The following is a 17691-nucleotide window of genomic DNA, read 5'->3' as shown; positions in this document are numbered from 1 at the left end:
GGAAAGAGCGATTCTTTATTCTCACGCGTTTGAACGAACATAACCCAAAATATGTAGTGATTTGATATGTTTCCCCCTCAGGACTTCAAAGGCCTTTTACTGGTTTAATAAAACTTTTAATTATTATTTGAATTCCCTAAAAGTTGAACAATTTTTGAAAACTATGACACATTATGGCGTTATACAGTAAACCTGGATTAAATGGGATTCGGATAATCCGGATCTTCGCCTAATTCAGACAAAACTTTAGGTACAAATGATTTGTAACATCGGTAACGCTTTAATTAATCGACATCGGTTAATCCGAAACTTCGCCTATACCGGACAAATTTTTATATGGCGTTTTCGCCATCACTTCACAGTGTACAACTCTAATGTCGCCAACCAATTGCTGAACAGAGGCAAAGTTTGTTTAAATAAAAAATCCAGTATGTTTCTTATTTTTCAGCAAGATAAACGTGTTTCCCTTTTGTAAGCATCGTCAGTCTGTGAAAAACAAAGTAGTGTGGTATAATATTATGTTCGACATTGTTGTGTGCCATGTATGGGTCACGTGACAAATAAACAACAGCTAATCAGACGTTCATTTGTGGAGAAAATAATTTGCTCTGAAACGTAAATCGTTTGAATATTTTTGACGTTAGTTGTCGCTAGCGCAGGTTACCTTTATGCCAGACTGTAACGGTTTGTAATATGACTCTGGTTACCGCAAAATGTTCATTATGTCAATATTTTATTTGGCAAACAAGAAAATGAGGCATATAGGCTTTTAAAGCCGGGAAAATATTAGTGCCTAGACAGGAACAAATTTAATCATTTCACTTTAGTTGTGCTTTAAACTTAAAATCTTAAATCAATAGAATGTTGTCGAATAGTGGTACACAAGTTTCTGACAATTTTATTAAATTAGCCTTTTATGTCCAAGGCTGTTAACACACAATGTTGTTAATATGTAAATAACGTTTGCATCACATTACAGAATTTTGCAGTCCGGATGCAAAATGTATTTTTAATACAGCTTCATTTCCGGAAAAAAAACTGTGGCGTTGTTTCCTGGCTTTCCAGCTTTGTTTTGGTTTTCAGGTAAAGCAAGCATGTGTAACTGCGCCGCATCGCTTTGTAGCTCAGCTCGTCGAATATAAATAATATAAAGTTATTGCCAAGCATATTTAACTTGCCTTCTTGTTCCACCGGCAATTAAACTCATGTTACGTTTCGACGTCACATGCGTTTATCAAAACGTCAAGGTAATGAAGCGTTATGTGACGGAAGCTCACAAGAAAGTGAGTTTGATGAAACCAGTCGAGGTGTGGCCCACAAACTAACCACCTGTGTTAGGAAAGCGGATGGGTTTCGAAAGAAAGAGAAATCACTGCAAGTATCACCTGTTTTGAACGATAACTGTTTAGGTTGGTGTTAACTTACAAGGCAGCACCGGGGATTAAGTAATTCGAAGTATTACTTTAGTAATGTACTAACATGTGACTTAAGCTAGCAAAAGAGCTTTACATATTGTGCTTAATATACATGCCAATCAATTACTGAATAGCTGTTAGCTTTAGTATTTAACCAAGTAACGGATGCCAGTGAAAATAGTTCAACTTCCTGAAAAAAGCACAAAACCTACGAATCGTGATAAAGTTAGAACTGTTCATTTTTTAGGTTGCACGTTTTCAGTGTGGACCTGAAACGTTTTTTTTTGTGTGGTTTGACACACAGAACATTTGGGCAACGCGACAAAGTAAACGATGATCGTCTGGTCATGGCGTTAGGCAATCGAGTGGTAGAAGAATAGATATTTTGCTGTTGCGTACGTTATTATGATTCGACCGAATATTTTTGTGGTTGTTGATAAAGTGCTTTAAACTGAAAAATTGACAATGGAGTAAAACGAATGAGAAGCTATCAAGCGTGTTACAAGATGCACTCTAGAGGGTGTAGAACACCAGCTACAATGGTGCATGAGTGCGAAGGGGTATGTAGGAGTTCACTAAACAAATGCACTTGCGCTAGTTGTAGTGATATAGCTCAGATTATAGCAGTGTGTGTATGATGCCATGTGCATCCCTGGTGTGCAGTCATAATCCTTTTTAGTCTACCAGACGGTACACAGTGTTTCGACTTATACGTTCTCATCAGCGCAGCCGGTAAGGACAGATCGGTCGTATTGGCTAGTGTAGCCATCCAACGGCACTAACAGGCTAAAAACCCGTGCCCCACCTGGTCTGTGCGATGCCAAAATTGGGGCATACACCACTGAGGAAACTGGCCCAAAATGTCCAAGCAACTGCTTGAAAACCAAAGTGAAGTCGGCTCAGCGTCACAGTTTAGTTTTTAGTCAAGGATTCGTCTGTTTGTTTACAAACCATGTGTGGCAGTTGTGTATCTGAATGGAGTTTGTTGAATTTTATGTTTTTACAGTTTTTTTCAAAACAACGTGTGTTTGGTTGTGCTTTGATCTCTAAAACTGTAAACATGACTGTATGTTAGCTTGAAAGCCTATGTTACATTTTTCAATCGTGCCTTTGGTTTGACGCTATCAATGATGTAGAGATGAAACGTAATCAAACCAAACATTCGAAACACGTCATTTTTATAAGTTACTTGTGCATTCGTCCAGGATCTAGGTTAGTATTTTCCTTATCGAGTTGGAAAAAGTGTGTGCCTGGACGAAACATGTCGAATGAGGTTAAGCAATCACGAATTAGCTTGGACAAACAAAATCTCGAGCTGGTTTGGGCAGATACCCACTTGAGCAGGTAAAGAATTATCAGCAAAGTTTGTAAACCCCTGCTGACGTTGCAAATTTTTTACACGTTACCAACGGTTTACAGGAACATACGCGATTCAGTGTTTATTTTTATAGTCATAATAACAACAGATTGTTATATTTCCATACAAACCCGGCGTCGTATGGAATTGTAGCAATAAGCTTGAGACTGTTAAGTGAAAGATTGGACAACTAAATAATATCCTGGTTACTTGCAGATATGTTCTGACAAGATACAAACGTTCCAGTATAAAAAAGAACAACTTCTTTAAGATTTGACAAAAATGTTAAGATTGTTTAAACCAGTGCTCTTCAACCTTTTTTCCCGTGGTATACCTTTTACAATTTTTAAGCAACTTTGTATACCCTACACATAGAAATTTGTAATTGTGCACAGAAAGTAACAGTCTACCAATACCAATAGGTACTTGGCTGGTCGCGTGAATTATTGTTATACAAGGCCAGGAGTAGACAACCTGTGGCCGTGAACATGTAAACTGAAATATTTGGATTTGCAAAACTAGTTTGAGGGGCTGGAAAAAATATTAACAGCCCAAAAGCCGCATGTTTGAGACTTTTTGTAAGCCTATTACGGGCAAACAATGTGAAAACAGGCATCATTAGCGTCACAATTTAGATCAGTGGTTCTTAACCTTTTTTCCTTGCTGCACCCCTTTCAAATCACCAACCAATTTTCGCACCCCCTTACAAATCACTAACCAATTTTCGCTCCCCCTTCTGTAATTGCTTAAATAGAATAGACCTAACCAACCTTAATGATTCAGCATCCCCGCACCCCCTAGGAACAGTTCTCGCACCCCTTGGGGGTGCGTGCACCCCGGGTTAGGAACCCCTGATTTAGATGGTGACGTTACAAACAGTAAAGCCTGATCCCTATAGACTGTTCTACGTAACAAGCTAGAAATTAAATTGGCTATCAGGCACTATTAATAAGGGTTTACGATGCGACCGTCACGGCGGAAAGGTTGTGCACCCCCTGTGCTACGTCCAGGAAATTTTGCATAAAAAAGTGTGTAAACCTAAGAAGTTGATTTAATAGCTGGCTTGTTGCTGCATTCTTTGAGCGATTTGGACATGGATTGTGGAGTTGACTTGTTCTCAATTTTTTGTATTCGCAATGCTTTACTCCAGGAATATTAAAAGTGAAATTTTAGAAAGTACATTGTTCAACCTTAACAGATACTCCAGGTATGTGCTTAATTGCTTCAAAATTCACATTATTGACGCAACAATCCCAACCTGACGCAATAATATTTACAAGAAGCAGGTCAGTCTCACATTGGTCACCATGCTATGTCTTCCTGCATTTCATAAAAATAGCGACGTTTAGTAACACTGACCTCAGCTATATTCCCTTCGTATACCTTTCTTCAGTCGTATACCCTAATTTTAATGTGGTATACACTTGGGTATACAGTATACCCGGTTGAAGAGCACTGGTTTAAACGTCATCATTCTTTTCTGATACGCATTAATTTGTCTTTTGATTATCAAAATTAGTGCAGCCGAAAAAAGTAGTCAATTATATTGATTTGTAAATTGAAAAAAAACTGTTTCCACTATTCTTTATCTATATCAGCGACAACTGAAAACACTCTAAATGAAACTCCTGTATATGCACGCAAATCGTTCGGGGCCTAAAAATTACATTAAGTGCCAACCTTGACACGCGATCCCTGATCTAGACCAAACAGGGCGTCGCATTTATCCAGTTCGGCTTTTGATTGAAATAAAACGAGCTTGCTTTAGGCCAAACGTATACACTCTGCCACATTTATGCTGTTACATTACTGTGATAAATTTATTTTCCAGCCAGACTCAGGCCTTGAAAAAAGAATCGATTTTTCCTCAATTTCTGGCGCATTAGCTGACCCGACCTTCAACTAAATATTGGTTGATTTAAACATTTATTAATATTACTACAATTGCTACAGGTTTAACGTGAAATGGCTTCGCTTCTTTTGTCGATGTAAGAAATGTGTGCCGGAATTCAAGGGCTTATATCTGGTCGATATTCCAGCTTTTCCCGAGGAAATGAATCTTCTTGAAGTAGACGTAGGAGAGAAAGGTAAGGTTATTTGACCTTCTCACTACAGGCAATCACTAAAGTATAAAACATAGAATGCTAGACTATAAATCACGCCTTCTTTCAAAGCAATAATCGAAAATATGTGCAGTTGTTTTTCGGTCTAACACATTAAACTTGCATCATTTACAAATCCCTGACACATGTATACATTCAAATGATCACAAACATTAAAGATTAACATCGATATAAAGCAGCATTCTATTTCACACTTTCATTAGTAGATTTTTATGCATACTGATTTCATTTATTTTAATGAATCTTTCTGCTTATTCGTAGATACTGACGATGCTGTATTAGCGAAATATATATATCTTTAAAACCAAAGGGTGAACGACTAAGTGTTTTTTTGAACTTACATCTATTGCTATAAGGCTTTTTATTCTTCATCCACCAAGCAACGGACTGGGTGATTCCAGCGTTAAGTTTCAATTACGAGTATTGTAAAATAAATTAGAACATTTAATAAAGACACAACTTCTATGATGTTCTACTTCCCAGGTACCAACCTTTCAATTCAAATCTCGGGGGAGATTTACCCAGATCACGTGATCAAGCACCCGGCAAAATGGCTGCGCGAGCGTTGCAACTGTGACGCATGCCTCCATGACGTCATTAATGCTCGTGACGTCATCAGTCGCTATGGAATATCGGCTGGAGTGAGAGAGATGCCGAAAATGACGCACAGCGAGTTGGGCGACGACGAAGGCGTTTTTAAGTGGGTTTTCTTTTTGTCGATAACATTTTCAAGCGACAAGAAAGTTATACGCCTTTTCGCAATTTTACTCACGTGACCAGGGTATTTTTTAAGGTTTGGTTTGGGTGACCGCTAAGTAGTTTTAAGAGACCGCAAGTGTTTCATTTAAATACCAAAAAATAGCCATATTTAATTTTGGGAAACCGCTGGAGAAATTTGAAGAATATCCATTATTAAAAAAAACACCTTAAAAAACACTGCACGTGACCATAGCAATCGTAATGGAATGTGCTTTGAAGAATATCCATTATTAGCACAAGTAATTTAAGTTGTTTGCACGCTTTTTTGACCATCGCCTTTGAAGCGTTTCTTTAGATTCAATCCACTTTACCAGTTATTACAGTGATTAGTTTTTACCAGGGAAAAATACATATTAAAGTTTAATTATTGCGTTACACAGATGGGCTAAAACAATTATGGAGGTTGGATTCTGTCTCATAAAACAAGTTCCGTTGGAAAACGGCATCGTCGTTGAGGTAAAGAGAATTTTTTAACACAAAAATTTTTAAAAACTAATCTTGCTGTTTTGTTATGATATCAGATTGCCAAAAAACTATCACCACTACTGGAAACAACTTATGGAAAGGTAAAATTTGCTTTGCTGTGGTTTATTTTAAGCGTTTGTTGCAAAAACATTATGTCAACCAAAATCTAAACCGCATGCATATATACCACAACGTAAGTATTTCTTATAAAGTCTACGGCTTATCCGGCTTATAAAATATCCGTAAAAGTTGATGGAAGTGGTTGACTACTGCCTGACATGCAACAAAGTTGTTACGTTGTGATGTTAAATCGAAATATGAAAGTAAACCTAATTTGGCTAAGTAAATGGTTGTATAAATACCGGGCATTTATACTCAGTACATCGACATTCGCTTATCGGGAGGCAAACATGGTTCAAACAACAAAGGAGCTCTCCCTCTACATATGGACCAACCTTCATACGAGAGTTGCCCTGGTGTTCTTCTTCTACATTGCCTCAAGTACATGCTTTGTTCATGTTACAGTTTTTAACAGAGTACCATTCTGTTGTTCCTGTTTTGTCACGTTTGAAGGAAAGCAAAACTTTCACTCACTTATTGCTGAAAAGTAGGAGATTTGCTTGCTTAAAAATACACTTAGTACAAGACTAACAAGTCGACAAAACTTTTGTGAAAAATAATATGGCACAGATGTAGGTAAAAAGCGGCCAGTCTTATTATCAAACTTTTTGCAAATGTTCATCACTAATAACACGAAACAGAATTGGTCAAATTCTTAAAAAATAAAGCACCTATATTTTTATGATTATTTGGTTTGTTATATTTTTTGTACAAATCCTGAACAGTTCCGTGTTTTTGTTTTACAATAACAACAGATTTGACAAAACGGTGTCAGGCGGGAATTCCAGGATCACTGATGCGTTTTACGCCGCTGAGATTCTCCGCAAAGAATCTCCGGGAGATTTTAAAACTCTCACCGAAGTGCCAGCCTCGTTTGATATCGTCAACTATAACATAACCCACCCCTGTCATATGGAACATCAGAAATGTCATATTGTTCTCGATTACTTCGGAAAGGTTTGGATGTTTGTTATTAAAATTGTTTGTAAACAGTCAAAATGACAACTTTGGGCATTATGGTGTTATGGTAAGAAGTCCATTGTCTTTTGTGCCCCACCTTTACTTTAAGTACATGAACATAATCCTTCGTTTTGATGTTTGAGCAGGAAAGCCACAAGGTTTTGACGTGTACTTTTGACGGAAGCCACGAACTATTTAACGACAAGTTTAACTATTGATTTAAACATGATGTTTACGATTTACGATTTCTATGATTACAACCGTGATCTGATAAGCATTATTCTGTAAATGCTCAAAGAGAATATGCTTCAATCACGTTTCCAGTTTAATTTTTTCTATTTCCTCACTTTGTTTCCAGATCGTGGGTGTGACGTGGAATCCAGATCAATTTGCGCCGGTTCGCTTACGTCAATCTGACGTAGACAGATATTTCAAAGCACACAGAAAATTTAGCGAAATCCTAAACCGTCCTGAAAATCAGGTAGAGATAATAAAAATTCTTTGTCTTTCAATAGAACAGACTACAAAAATAACAACAAAAAAGCATAAATAATAAGAGACATGTGATAAGAAATCATAAAAAATAACAATTGCCTTGTTCTCAGCGCGAGATTAACCAAACCTATTTTACTAAAAATCATGTTCATTCAATTGCAGTAAGTTTGGTTTAAAGTTGCGCTTATCCACTACGAGATTCACTTTTTCTTAGCACTTGACAAAAATATTTTTTGCTACCAGGCGTTATCAAAATACCTTTAAAAGTGTGTCTTAGACAAGTCATTATGTTTTCCATAAACAATTAACTTGTTGTCAGCAAGAAAATTAACCAACCAAATTTTACCGAATAAATTCGTACTCACCCAGCTGCAGAAACTTGGTTTAAAATTTCGTCGTTATTAAAATAACTGTGAAAGTGTAAAGTGTGCCATAGACAGGTCATTATGTTTTCTTAAACTCTGTTACAATATTGTTGTTCCGATCACATTTGGCCTTATCAAAACAACTGTGAAAGTTTTAAGCATGTCAAAAAGAAAAAAGTCAATATGCCACCCACCGTATTACATAAACTCTGTTACATTTATTTTTGTTCAGATCACATTTAGACTGGAAGCTGGCGATGTGATGGTTGTGAACAATCGACGATGTGTTCATGGAAGGGAAAAAATTGTGGCTGATTGTGGGTCTCGACATATGCAGGTGATGCATTTGAAAATAAGATTTTTTATATTGCTATAATTTCTTGCTTCTTTCATTAGCAAGCTTTATTCCATTTATTCATCGACAGGTCACAAATATCACTGATGATGGCATAAGCATTTGCCGAAACATTTGAACAATAAAGCATGTCGCTTTTTACGTCTATTTGGGCCGTTATTTTTACCATTAAACTTATGAACAGATCCGTATATAGTGTTCCAAAGGTCACAAATATTTGCTTAAAAAGCTTTTGGTCGATCACAATGATTTTTTAAAGATATGAGCTAATGACGATTAATATTCTCTTTTACAAGACTTGTTTTTCTCAACTTTGACGACGTTTTCTTATTTTAAATATGCTTTCCTTAAAATCACACATAGGCATGTAAGTTATTTTTATTTCTGCTTTGCAAGGACTTTTGCTCAGTTTTCTTTTTTTGTAAAACAATGTTTGTTTACGTACGTTGGCCATTATCATTTAAACAAGATTCATAGAATATATATGTTTTTAAATATTCCATTAAATTTAGCTTTTTTACATAAACGTTCGTTTAATATTTTAAATCGCGTCTTGCATTACTACTGATATTCATTCTATCTTTGCTTTTCAGACTTGTTTTCTCGACCTGGACGATGTGAAAAGCAAGTACATGTATCTTGGACATAAACTGAGCAAAAACTTGACTCCACCAAAAGTGGGAAATACCTGCTCCTTCTAAGAACGAGGAATAAAAGTCGAATGTTAAATCATTATCCAAATGCACCATATACCTTCGCTGTGATTTATTATTTGCATAATCTGACTCTTTTGTAGGCAAGTTAGTATATAATTTGGAACAGTTTTTTTTAAAAAACTGTAAAGAATGTTTTAAAAGTTAGAGTTTTTCTGTGAAAGTTAAGCGCAATCTAAACTGTTAATCGAACAGTTGAACTTAATTAAAGCTTTTTTACTGTGAGCATAATAAACGAAATCAGCATGGTAAACTAATCAGTTGGTGACATCGCAAGTCCTTGCGCAAAAATAAAATTCCCTGGGGGCGTGGTTGGTTGTGCAGAGTTGGAAATGCAGAAAAAACGCCAGTTGTTTTACTGGCACATCCAAAAGTTAGTTTCTAACATGACTGTACAGGCAACTGACAGAGAGATGGAATTCAGTCAGAACTTAATACAGAGCATTTAGCTGCGGCGTTGACTATGAAAGGTTAACAAATGTACTTTGAGATGTTATCAGGCAATATGGAATGCGTACAACTTCAAATACGTCGAACTTACAAAATAAATGCTTTTTTGCCAAAATTATGTTTCTGTTGAAACCACGTCAAAACCTGTGGAACACAAAGTAAGTTGACTTTGAACTGTTTCATTATGATGTTATAACCGGATGCCAAATGTAGTTACTACTTGTGATATAAGTAGTAACGTTTGTGTTGTTACGCCCAATAGCGGCACCCAACGGGTATACATATTTTCAGTATATACCCGTTGAGTGCCGCTGTTGGGCGTAACAACACAACTTTGTGACGTACCTCATGAGTTACAAAATAAAATGTTCTCTTAATGTGCAGTTACAAATATAAGGTACTGCACATTCCTTGCCCAAAAAGCCACGTCGACAAAGAAATAATAGCCTACATAAAAATTTCCATCTGAAACTTTTTAAAATGTGTAAACATGCGCACTAATGCGTATCAAATTTTATTATGTTTCTTAAAGTGTAATTGATTTACCGAGCTTAAGTGCCGTGTCTATTTTTCAATCTTGCTAGCTAAAGAAAATTGAGCGCATTGTTTTAGGTACACAGGACATTAACTGAAAACAAATTGCCATTGGTAAAGCGGTAAAGCGTTTGGTTTAAATGACAACATCACCATGCTTTACTTCAACAGCAATTTTATTCTCATTTAAGATTATTGCATACGATTATAACTTTTGAGAATGCGTTGAAATATTTTGACAAGCGCCGCTGAAAACAGAAGGAACTTCAGGCATCTACAGAAACATTGTTTTTCAAGTGACATTTTTGTTAAACCGTCTAAATTCTACATTGTGGTTGCGCTGTGTCCTTTGTCACGCTTTAGTGGCACCTGTTGCTGACTAACACTTTTTACGCATGACTTAAGCTCGTTGCAGAATCAGAACTCACCCCGGGTCAAGGGTCATGCTATTTGCGCCGCCCGCTGCTGGGGTTGTGAAATTTCAGTGGATTACTTTACAAACTGATTTTGCTGTTTTAATTAGAATTCGTGCAAGGCTTAAAACCAAAATTAAAGCAAACAACAAATTGATGGTTTTGTTTCCTTCTTTGTGTTTAACCTTATCAATCTATAATATTCAAACATATACCCTAAAATTTTTGTTCGGTAGTAAAAGGCACATGTACAATTGGTAAACCTTGACAACAACTCAAACCAACGCATCTGGTATGGCATGTTTTTTTGACCCTTTACGTCCAACAAAAAAGAGTTCCGTAACCTGGCTATATACTAGCCACAGTGGCGAATATCATTACAGCTGCACTGATGAGACCTTTATTGCCACGCTTCAAAATTGTCCAAATACGTTTTCACAGTCGTTTTCACCGTGTTTGAGTTTGAACATTAGATATTACCATATAAATGTCATAAAACGGTTTGTGTTTTCTAAATAAAGCAAGATTGCAAAGAAACATTACGTTATATGTAAACGAGTTTTGATAAACATATGTTTTAAATTATACTAGCTTTGGTTTCAAAATTGTCACGAGTCCACCTTGTTAGTTTGCTCGTGTTTTGAACCCTAAATGATTTTTAGGTGATGACGGTTCAATTTGACGAATGCTGTAGCTGAGCGTCAATTCTTTGCCGACCTTCGCCATGTTGTAGCAAAATTGCAAAGAAGGTGAGCAAATGGGTGAAATGCAAACCCTCCAACGAACGCAGGGTTGCAACAAATGCTCTGTCACGTTTAGACGCAGCTCAGTGTGGCAAATTTCTGTAGTGCGATTTCACAGTCATGAAGTTTTCGATTGTTTCCGCTTGTGCCAGTGCTGGTGAAAAATTGGTGGAGGTAACTTGGAACGACCAACATAAGAGCAGGTACGAATAATGCAAAGTCAATTATATATGGTTGAAAAATCTAAACAATTAACCTAAACTAACATATGCCAATTATAACTGCTTGCATTTTTTGTGGTCTTTCCTACAAGCTGCTAGGATGTAAAAATCATACCATTTTACGCATGTTTTGCACTTTATTATTGATCTTTTCTGGGACTTCAGTGTATATACACGGGTGTAACTGATGTAGCCCTCATATCACTGATGAAGGTATGACCATTTGCCGAAACTTTTGAACAATAAAGCATGTCCTTTTTTTAGTCTATTTGGGCCATTATATTCTTCATTAAATTAATACAACTACTCTTTACACTGTTCGAACCAGTCATATGTAGCGATGATGTGTAATGGTAAAAACATTCATTATTCTTTCAATAGAAGCAGATTTGGTCACTAAATGTGAAGTTTGATTTGCTTGTAAACGCGTCATGCTCAAGTTACCATTTCGTTTCTGTTTCTTTTTGTTACTAAAATGAGTGTTAAAAACTGGCACTTGCATCAATGAGGCGTGGCAATTTTAAAACAGTAACAAAACAATCTAGTTGTGTCGCCTGTTGTCAATGTTTTGTACACAATAACATCGTGCTAAAACCGACTTTCATTTTCAGGTTTCACACGAAATGGTTGAGATTTTACTGTCGTTGCAAGAAATGCCAGCCCGAGCTAAAAGGAACTTATCTTGTTGATATCCCAGCATTTCCAGATGTTCTGACAGTCGCCAAAGTTGATGTGGAGGAAAAGGGTAAGGTTTATTTGGGGAATATTTATTTGACATTATTAAACGATGACCTGTTAAGCCACTTCGTTTTTCCGTTTTCGTTCCTTATTTCATATTTTTACAACTAACTTGCATTTAACTATATACCAGCCAAGATGAACACACTCAGATTTTTTGCTCAGATTATTCGAAACCGTGAATATAATGTACCTAAGATAAACATAGATTTATATCTGCGATCAGCCCTGAAGTGTTTATGAAGACCATCAACAAATAAGACATAACTTACTCGTATACAAATCATGTTACGCCAGGCCCATAGAATGCGGGTTTTCTGGTCTGTGTCTTGATTATCGCCTGATCCGCACAAATTGTTTGGTCCAAAGGGGTCCGGATTAACCGTGGTTTACTTTAGTTCTAAATTAAGTTTTAACTTGCAAAAGAGCAAATGTAGTAACATTTTTCCTGGGCTGTATTGTTCATAAAATAATGTCACGCTCTGTAGCAGAGGTCGACTACATTTCAATCGACGCGTGTCAATTTCCATGTTATTTCCATGCGGTAATGACTTCCCGTGCCAACATTTTTGCTGGTAATAGTGGTTTGTGCCAGCTAATATCAACAATAAGCAGAAAGCAGACATATTTGTGGGTGCAACTGAATTTTGAGACTTTTGAATGATAAAATACCGAAAACGAGCAATGTAACAGTTTAAATTAGTACTTCAATGTAAACACGCACATGGTTTGCAGAATCATGAAAAATCACCTCTACTATCAACCTTGGCACGCATGCCAGGGGTTGCTGACACCTGCTGTATAGTATTGTTGCGATTGACAAGGTTCTGACGTCAGATTTAGGGGGCGGTTACGGTTGAATGACTCCCAAACTGCAGTGTTTGCAACTCCTACAAATGTACCGACCGAAAAATAAACTTTGACGCGGTTTAATTAAACGAACACCACAATTAATTTTGCTTTAGTATTTGCTTACTTCTCTTAAAATACGTTTGGTAATTTTTATTTCAAGCCAACTGATAGTGTTTTATATCGCATGACCGTAAAGCGGGTATGTACTATGGTCCACTTTTCAGGAGCGGCCCTTCGTATCGAACTGGTATAATGTTGTGATTTAAAAGGCGTTGCAATCTTATCAAATTTAATACATCTGATTCACATTGTTACAGAGGTTGAAAACGTAACTTACTAAGTAAATTACGTTGCCAGAACAGTATTTGTCCAAGAAAAACGCCATATTAGTGAGCTGCAGTGGAAGACAACATTTTGTAGGGATTGAGTTACAAGACTGAAACAACAACGTGCGTTAAACTGATATTGCTGAAGGTTGACTGCAGTAACAAGCGGTTTGAACTTTGGAAAATTTGCTGCTTTCCTACATTTTAAAATTTAAATTAAAGTTCGTCTGTGGTTTGTTAAAAGTTGTCTTTCAAAATCGTATTTTAATATCAAAGAAAATTGTCTGAACCATTTAACAAAAGTGCACTGGAAATAAAGATTAAAGACAGTTTGTGGTTTTGCATAGTTTACATACCTCCAATGCAGGGATCGTAGAGACAAGTTTGGGCGGCCGCGAACATATATATTAAATTGAAGTGTACTGGCGGCCGTGACAAAAATCAAAATATTTTGCCAAATATTTTGATTTTTAAGCTGCTCTAAACAGATCTGTTGGGACTGGAAAGAGTATTACCAGCCTAGTAACCATATGCGTCAGACTTTTTGTACCCCTTTTTGTGTGCTAAAAACAGATAGCACAAACGTCATAATTTTTGTTATGACGCCATAAACAGTTTAAGACTGCTCGTCAGGCGCCATTTAGATGATTTAGATATGACAAAAATCTGTTTCTTTACTTCAGTACTTTTAAAACAAAAACAAGCAGGATATTGGCGACCGTTGCTGAAATAAGGATCTGGGATGCGGCCGTCGTAGCGAAAGGTTGTGCACCCTGCTCTAATGTCTAGTTTGAGTCCCCTCCACAAAACGCATTGCAGTACAGTGCACCTGCATCGTATTATTGATCTGTCCACTAACTGTGCCGTTTACGATATTTAGCGCTTTACAACTACCCAAAGTTGTGCATCTGTTTTTGACTTTTATCGTGGTGCAATTATGCTGTTATACGATCTCTTTCGCCAGCAAAACAAACTCAAAATAGGTTAACTTAATCATAGTACCTTAGGCCTATTAAAGGCGTCATACCGAATCAGCTGGTCACCAAGCATTCACCACCATATGACAAGGCGAAGGCTTGAAAAATCTAGCTTGCGGTGGGATTCGAACCCACGGAAGGAGTCTTCCGGGACTCGCGCTCTACCACCTACACAGGCTGAGCGGTCGTCGAAAGTCGAATCTGCACGAACACTTCAGGGCTGATCCCAGTTATGAATTTATGTTCATCTTAACTCACGGCTCCACCCGTTACCTGTTAGGAAACTTCTTTTCTTAAACTGATATAATTTCGTGTGAAAGTATCCATGCCAACATTTGTAAACGATTTGACATTTTGGTTATAAATCTTCTATTTTTCAATGATTAGTCGATGTTTGTATAGTTTTATTAAACAAGATTTAAACCTTAGTTTGTGTTTCAAGTCTAAAACTTTTTTCTCATGTTTTTACGTAAAGGAGGAACAATAAACGTTAAAATCAATGGGGAACTTATTGCTGGTCACGTGATCCAATATGGCGCCCAGTGGTTACGTCAACATTGCTATTGTGACGCATGCCTTGATAACCTCATCGACAAGCGTGACGTCATCAGTAAGAATGGTGTTTCTGTGGGAGATATGACTTTGCCGGAAGTGGAGTATCAAAACTTGCTGGACGATCCTGACCGAAATGTCTTTGAGTGAGAAACAAGTGTTTGTGCAAAAGATAAATCAACTTTTGAATTTAGATAAGGCTAAAATTTTCTGTTTGTTTAAAATAAAGCTTGTCATAATAACACTTCTAAATGTAGGGACGTTTTGTGCTTAAGGATTTGCCTTACGTTTTGCGTCATATCAAAATTTTTCATATATTTTAAGTATTTATCGCCTTTTTTGATTGTATCAACCGAAATTTATAAATCGTATGCGACCCAAAACGTGCAACTATAATTTTCACAGAAAACAGAAAAACTTTTTGGAGTATTTTCGCCCTGACGGCTTCTCACGGACTTCTAGGGATCCACGAAATTATGTTTTCCCAAAAGTTAATCTTAATAATTGTGTGTGTTTAGCTTTTGCGAGAAGATGGTTCTTCATGGATTTTGCTTGGTCAAGAATGTCCCTTGCGAAAACAATAAATCTTTGGAGGTCTGTAAAAAGTAACATTAGAGCTTTGAACTCATAGTTCAACAAATACTTAAAAAAATCTCGAATTTCCAAACATAAAATTTTAGTCAACAGGAAACATAAAACACATGACAGTTGAAACTTGTGTCAAAAAGCTTTTTTGTGGTGTCAGAAAAGCAACAATAAAAAAGCTTTTTTGTACTTTTTCATCGACTTAATGAACCATTACTGCTTTTTAACATGGTGTTACAAGTAGCTCAATTCAGATATGAGCCATATTTACGAAACTAAACCTTATTTTGCTAATTTCTAGGTTCTCCGTATGCTTGGTCCGATCAGGGAAACGTGTTACGGAACAGTAAGTGTGTCCCTTGTTTTTTATCTACGCGGCATCTCTTTTTTTAAAGTATCAAGCCAGTAAACGATAAGCTACAGATATTGCACACTGTTTTGGCCTATAAGGTCTCATCTGTGCAGCTGGTGTTAAGACATAGGCCGTATTGGCTAGTGCAGCCACCCAATAACACTCCAGTTCGTTGGTAGTGTGAGGCTGAAAGGCCATGCCTCACAAAATCCGTTAATAGCAACACTTGGCTAATCTAGCCAACACGGTATGTGACTCGTCACCCGCTGCATAGGTCGAAACTGTGGGTACTGTCTGCAGCTTATAATCTTTTTTTACTATGTTACCTTTTGTTAACATGAATACATTCATACTGAGATCACTCCTGAAGCGTTGAGGCCTAGTACCTAAGTTCTTTCAAGTCGGTGTATTTTACCTTCTTGTAGCCCACTGTAAATACAAACTCGGATACAAACATCGTAGGTGCTACGTTTTGTGCAAATACTTTCGGGAAATGATACTCAAACTGGGGTGGTACTTAATACCGCATGATAGCGCATGTTACCGGATGCTACCGCATGTGACCACATGTGACCACATGTGACCGCATGTTATCACACGACAGGAAGTTGTAAAGGACTTAAATATGCTTTTACGAAAATATAATTTTGCGGACTTTTGGAAGCGCTAACGGTTAGAGCTATTCGGGTTGGGTGAGGGTTTATAAATAAAATAACACTAGAATCTGGTTTATTTTACCCTTGTTGGGCTTGTATTTCCGCATTTCACATGCAATGCAGTATTTTAAGCGGAATAACATGCGGTCACATGCGGTCACATGCGGTAACATGCGGTAACATGCGGTAGCATCCGGTAACATGCGGTCACATGCGGTATTTAGTACCATCCTTCAAACTGCGTATTGTGAACTTTGTAACTTTTATAAATGTAAACATATTTTTCCTTATAGCGATTTGACGTGAACTTCAGCGGCAAAAAACACGGAAACAATAATGAGGTTCTTCTTCCCTTTCATATGGATCAATGCTCATACGAACAACCACCTGGGGTCGTATTCCTGCACTGCTTAAAGTAATTCTTGATTTATACCAACATTATTACCTCTGCATATAAGTCACAAGTTAGGAAACACTTATTTCCAGGCTAAATTAGTTAGTTATCGTATACATAACAAATAAATTTTGCTGTGTTCAAAAAAGCAACACAAAAAGAGTATTATACAAGGCTAATAGTTCTATCTCAAACACGTCCAACCCTCAACCCAGAGATTTGCAGACTAAACTGACTAAAAACATGCAGAAAATATATTGCAAATAAATTATCGGTTTTTGCCTAAACGATGCACTAAAGATCCCTAAAAAAAATTAAGTGCAGTATAATTAATGTACAGTACAGTGATTGGCACAGAGAAAACTTAGAAATTGTTTTTTTGACATGTTGCCTCATGCCATAAGATTTAAACCCACGACACGGCTCCATCTTTGCTTGTACTAAACGTGTTCTTTTATTATAAAACTTGATTCCTACTGCATTTAGAAAATAACTTAAGACGTATTTCCAATCTAGTTTTTTTTTTTAAATTTCAGATTTGACGAAATAATCCGCGGGGGCAAGAGCAGACTCACTGATTTTTTCCTTGTGGCTGAAACCTTACGCAAAGAATCACCGGAAGATTTTGAAACATTGACGGAAGTTCCTGGCTCATGGGATACTTACAATTATAATACTGAGCATCCGGCACATCAGGAGCATCAGAAATGTCACATCGTTACGGACTACTTTGGCAAAGTGAGTACCAGTACTTGATCTAACTAATTAATT

At 36.9% G+C, this 17691-nt stretch overlaps 2 protein-coding genes across 2 annotated transcripts; both read left to right on the top strand.

Moving 5' to 3' along the window:
- The first annotated feature begins 847 nt into the window (after window positions 1-847).
- LOC145239654 (gamma-butyrobetaine dioxygenase-like) lies at window positions 848-9438 on the top strand. The gene is made up of 10 exons (XM_080103028.1): window positions 848-2759; window positions 4726-4859; window positions 5379-5595; window positions 6035-6110; window positions 6176-6220; window positions 6499-6620; window positions 6995-7196; window positions 7558-7680; window positions 8292-8396; window positions 9008-9438. Exons 1-10 carry the CDS (start codon window positions 2554-2556, stop codon window positions 9113-9115), a joined length of 1338 nt encoding a protein of 445 aa, XP_079959154.1. The 5' UTR covers window positions 848-2553; the 3' UTR covers window positions 9116-9438.
- Window positions 9439-11387: 1949 nt separating this feature from the next.
- On the top strand, window positions 11388-17676 carry LOC145209328 (uncharacterized). Its single transcript, XM_080079602.1, has 7 exons — window positions 11388-11470; window positions 12100-12233; window positions 14857-15079; window positions 15452-15527; window positions 15820-15864; window positions 16820-16941; window positions 17457-17676. The coding sequence occupies exons 1-7, from the start codon at window positions 11388-11390 to the stop codon at window positions 17674-17676; spliced, it is 903 nt and encodes a 300-aa protein (XP_079935728.1).
- The last annotated feature ends 15 nt before the right edge of the window (window positions 17677-17691 follow it).

The sequence above is a fragment of the Phallusia mammillata genome, chromosome 1 (assembly GCF_965637545.1).
Source record: "Phallusia mammillata chromosome 1, kaPhaMamm4.hap1.1, whole genome shotgun sequence".
Lineage (NCBI taxonomy): Eukaryota > Metazoa > Chordata > Ascidiacea > Phlebobranchia > Ascidiidae > Phallusia > Phallusia mammillata.
This window is presented reverse-complemented; position numbering and strand designations above follow the sequence as displayed.

What these genes read in the sequence shown, in the direction of transcription:
- LOC145209328 (XM_080079602.1), top strand. Translation starts at nt 11,388, where the DNA reads ATGAAGTTTTCGATTGTTTCCGCTTGTGCCAGTGCTGGTGAAAAATTG. An exon ending in GGGAAACGTGTTACGGAACA is followed by an intron (nt 15,865 to 16,819) that starts GTAAGTGTGTCC and finishes TTTTCCTTATAG; the next exon opens with CGATTTGACGTGAACTTCAG. An exon ending in GTATTCCTGCACTGCTTAAA is followed by an intron (nt 16,942 to 17,456) that starts GTAATTCTTGAT and finishes TTTAAATTTCAG; the next exon opens with ATTTGACGAAATAATCCGCG.
- LOC145239654 (XM_080103028.1), top strand. Translation starts at nt 2,554, where the DNA reads ATGAAACGTAATCAAACCAAACATTCGAAACACGTCATTTTTATAAGT. An exon ending in AGTAGACGTAGGAGAGAAAG is followed by an intron (nt 4,860 to 5,378) that starts GTAAGGTTATTT and finishes TCTACTTCCCAG; the next exon opens with GTACCAACCTTTCAATTCAA. An exon ending in AAAACGGCATCGTCGTTGAG is followed by an intron (nt 6,111 to 6,175) that starts GTAAAGAGAATT and finishes TTATGATATCAG; the next exon opens with ATTGCCAAAAAACTATCACC.